Raw genomic sequence first — 3268 nt, forward strand, 5'->3', positions numbered from 1 at the left:
TGATGTGATCTTCTCAACACATTTGTAATTCTCTTTCTAATTTACTTTCTGAGTTGATCGTTGAGCATCAGCAGGGATTCTAATATCACTTATCTGGTTCGGAAAACTCACTCAGATACACAATATGAATCAAAGAGCATAGGAGAGAAAAATCTACACTTTATTAATGTTAGTTAACAATATTTTCAGTTTATATATTATTGTAATCACACTGTAGATTAACTAACTAATCTAGAATAGAATTAACTACACCAGAACAAGATCAGTATGCAAATACGTTACAGTTTCAACAAGTGAACTTTGTATTTATTTTTTCCACTTCATATATACTTAAATGAAGGCCAATCAATGCAAAAAAATCTTAGTTGTCAAGTGGATCAGGTTTATGCATACTTACAAATGCATTGCAAGATCACTATCCCTCAAAAGATCATTAAAAAAAGCCCTGAAAATTATACAAATATCAAGTTGTGATTCACATTTGACCATCATTCCACACAGTTGTTCTCCAACCACTAAAAATACTTCACTCTTCATGATTCCACAACATATAAGGCTAAACTATTCCTAACACAACATGAGAGAATCCACAATATCTCAAGTGATGAAACTTGAAAACATGCTACTCCCCTTAATTGACACTTTAATATACCTCATCATGCTTTGATTCTTGACCAATTCCATGATCCACATCATAAGTTGCATGAACACCTACAAATATATAATACACTAGCATCACACCAGTACAAATCAAGAACCTATAGAAAGCCTCAGAACCCAATGATCCCATAAGAAAAAGGTTCGTTGCAATCGACAAAGAAGGCACCCACGGAACCAACGGAGCTCCCCAAACCTTAGGTTGCCTCTTCTTCGGAAGCAAACTCATCACCAAAGTCGCCAAAAACCAAACACAAGCAGCCACCGTATACCCAATCCAACCAAACAAACCCGAATTCCAAAACACAGTCCCGACAATACAAGAACCGATTACAACAAACAAACACAAAAGAACCTTCCAAAAATCACTCTTACCATCAGTAGCTTCCCTTACATAATATCTCCTAACAAGCAACGCAATGGCCATAAGCATAAATATGAAAAGAGTACTTACAGAAAAAACACTAGACAGAACATCCAAACTAGTAAAAAGAGCAACAACACAACTCGACAGAGTCGTTAAAAGTGTAGCATTAACCGGCGTTCCAGTTTTAGGATGAACAAGCGCGAAAAAGGGCGGAATCATATGCGACCTCGCAATTTGAGTCGTGTACCTAGCTTGCCCCATTGACCCAACAAGCAAACTTGTTGTCATTCCTTTCAAAGCACAAATACTCACTAAATATTTCCCCCAATTCATACCAATTTGAACAAAAGCAACTGAATAAGCAGCTTCAGCATCAATCTCAGTGTACTTAACCATTGACACAAGCGCCCATGCCATTAAACAATAAATAACTGTTATCATTGACATTGAACCGATTAAACCAATAGGTATATCTCTAGAAGGGTTTTTAGTTTCTTCAGCCATAGTTGCAACCATGTCAAAACCTGTGTATGACCAATACACAACAGCAGCGGCGTTAAAAACGCCTTTAACACCGTAGGGAAGAAACGGCGTTAAGTTTGACGACTTTCCGTGGATAAAACCAACTATTATAATGAAAGCTATAACCAGAGTTGTGGCAATTGAAGTAATCCAGGTTAAGACAGAGGTTTTTCGAGTTCCGCTAGCGGCGATTCCGTTAGTGATTAACAGAACTGCAACGGCTAACGGATCGAGCATGTTGAAACCGTCCTTGAAAGAGTTGATTCGGATCCGGAAAAATTCTGAATCGTTTTTTACCATTGTGGCGAAGTAGGATGACCATGAGCGGCCGAGACCGGCGGCGCCGACGAGAGCTTCGAGGAGGATATTACCGGCGGCGACGAAAGCGAGGAAGTCGCCGAGTTCGATTCGGAGAAACGAAAACGATCCACCGGCAACGGGAACTTCAACGGCGAATTCGGCGTAGATGAAAGCCGAAAGAAGAGCGGAGAAACCGGAGGCTGCGTAGGAGAGGATAATGGCGGGACCGGCATGGAAACGAGCTTCTTGACCGGTGACGACGAAGATGCCTGAACCGACGACGGCACCGAAGGCTAGCCAGGTTAGGTCCCACCAGGTGAGGACACGAGCCATGCGATTCTCGCTGGCTTTTGGAAGAACGAGGAGTTCGTGAGAATCCGTTGAGCGGTTCAGGAGACGGTCCTTCAGACGCGGACATGTGTTTGCTAAGGCATTCCGGTAGGTTTCCCCGGTTTTGAAGGAAGGTTCCGGAAAGAAATCTTGCTTGCTCCATCGCCAGTAGCTGCGCGGCTTTGAAGGCGCGGTGGCGGAGGCGGTAGAGGAGGACGCCGGTGGTTCCATGGATAACTCAGCCTATTGGTTGGTGATGGTGATACTGGTTGGTACTGATATCATATAAGTCTTCTTTTTCTAGTTGAAAAGTTGAACATTTTTAAGAAAATAATAACACGTGAATATCAATTTTATGGTGAAAAAATTAATAGCGTATCTTTTTCATTACTTTTGGAGAGAAAAAAAAATCTGAGATCTTGATTATTTAATATTATTCTTTTCTGTTCAGTGTTCAGTTTGAATCATACTCCATTTTTAATTGTTAAGGTAATTATGGTAAATGAGTTGTTTTTTTCACTAAATATGGAGCAATACCAAAATTGTAAACGTAATGCACTAAAGCTTGTATTGCGTCTTGATACAATCATAATCGGGACAGAATTTGTTCATCAAAACAAAAATTTTATTCTGACCAGAATATTTAAGTTTCTCAAATAATTATAAATTAGATATTTTAGCCCTCTAAAATGGATTTGATGTATGAGGACCTCGTAACACTCTTGTTTGCGAGTTTAGAAGGAATTAGAGGGAAAGGCTTTCAAAAACAAAATTTTTAAAAAATATAGAAAATTATTTGACATTTTTGAAAAAATAATTTTGTTTATAATAATGAAAGAGTCATTATCATTATTATATTTTTAATTTTTGAAATACTATAACAACCCAGAGATTTTGAAAATACATGTTAGTCCTCCAAAACCCTCATTCAATATAATTTTTTTAATTTCTCTATTTTATGGGATTTTTGATGTTATAAATAAAATCAAACCCTCCAAAACCCTTCTATCCAAAATCTTACAATTCTTTTTACTCAATCCTTCCTATTTTTCAAAGCTCTCATCTCCCTTCCTTCCCTTCCAAACTCGTAAA

General features: G+C 38.4%; 1 protein-coding gene across 1 annotated transcript; it reads right to left on the reverse strand.

The window, feature by feature from the left end:
* Positions 1-284: 284 nt before the first annotated feature.
* Positions 285-2572, reverse strand: LOC131620395 (cationic amino acid transporter 8, vacuolar-like). The gene has a single exon (XM_058891465.1). It carries the CDS (start codon positions 2405-2407, stop codon positions 644-646), a length of 1764 nt encoding a protein of 587 aa, XP_058747448.1. The 5' UTR covers positions 2408-2572; the 3' UTR covers positions 285-643.
* Between the last annotated feature and the right edge of the window lie 696 nt (positions 2573-3268).

The sequence above is a fragment of the Vicia villosa genome, linkage group LG7 (genome assembly GCF_029867415.1).
Source record: "Vicia villosa cultivar HV-30 ecotype Madison, WI linkage group LG7, Vvil1.0, whole genome shotgun sequence".
NCBI classification, from domain to species: domain Eukaryota; kingdom Viridiplantae; phylum Streptophyta; class Magnoliopsida; order Fabales; family Fabaceae; genus Vicia; species Vicia villosa.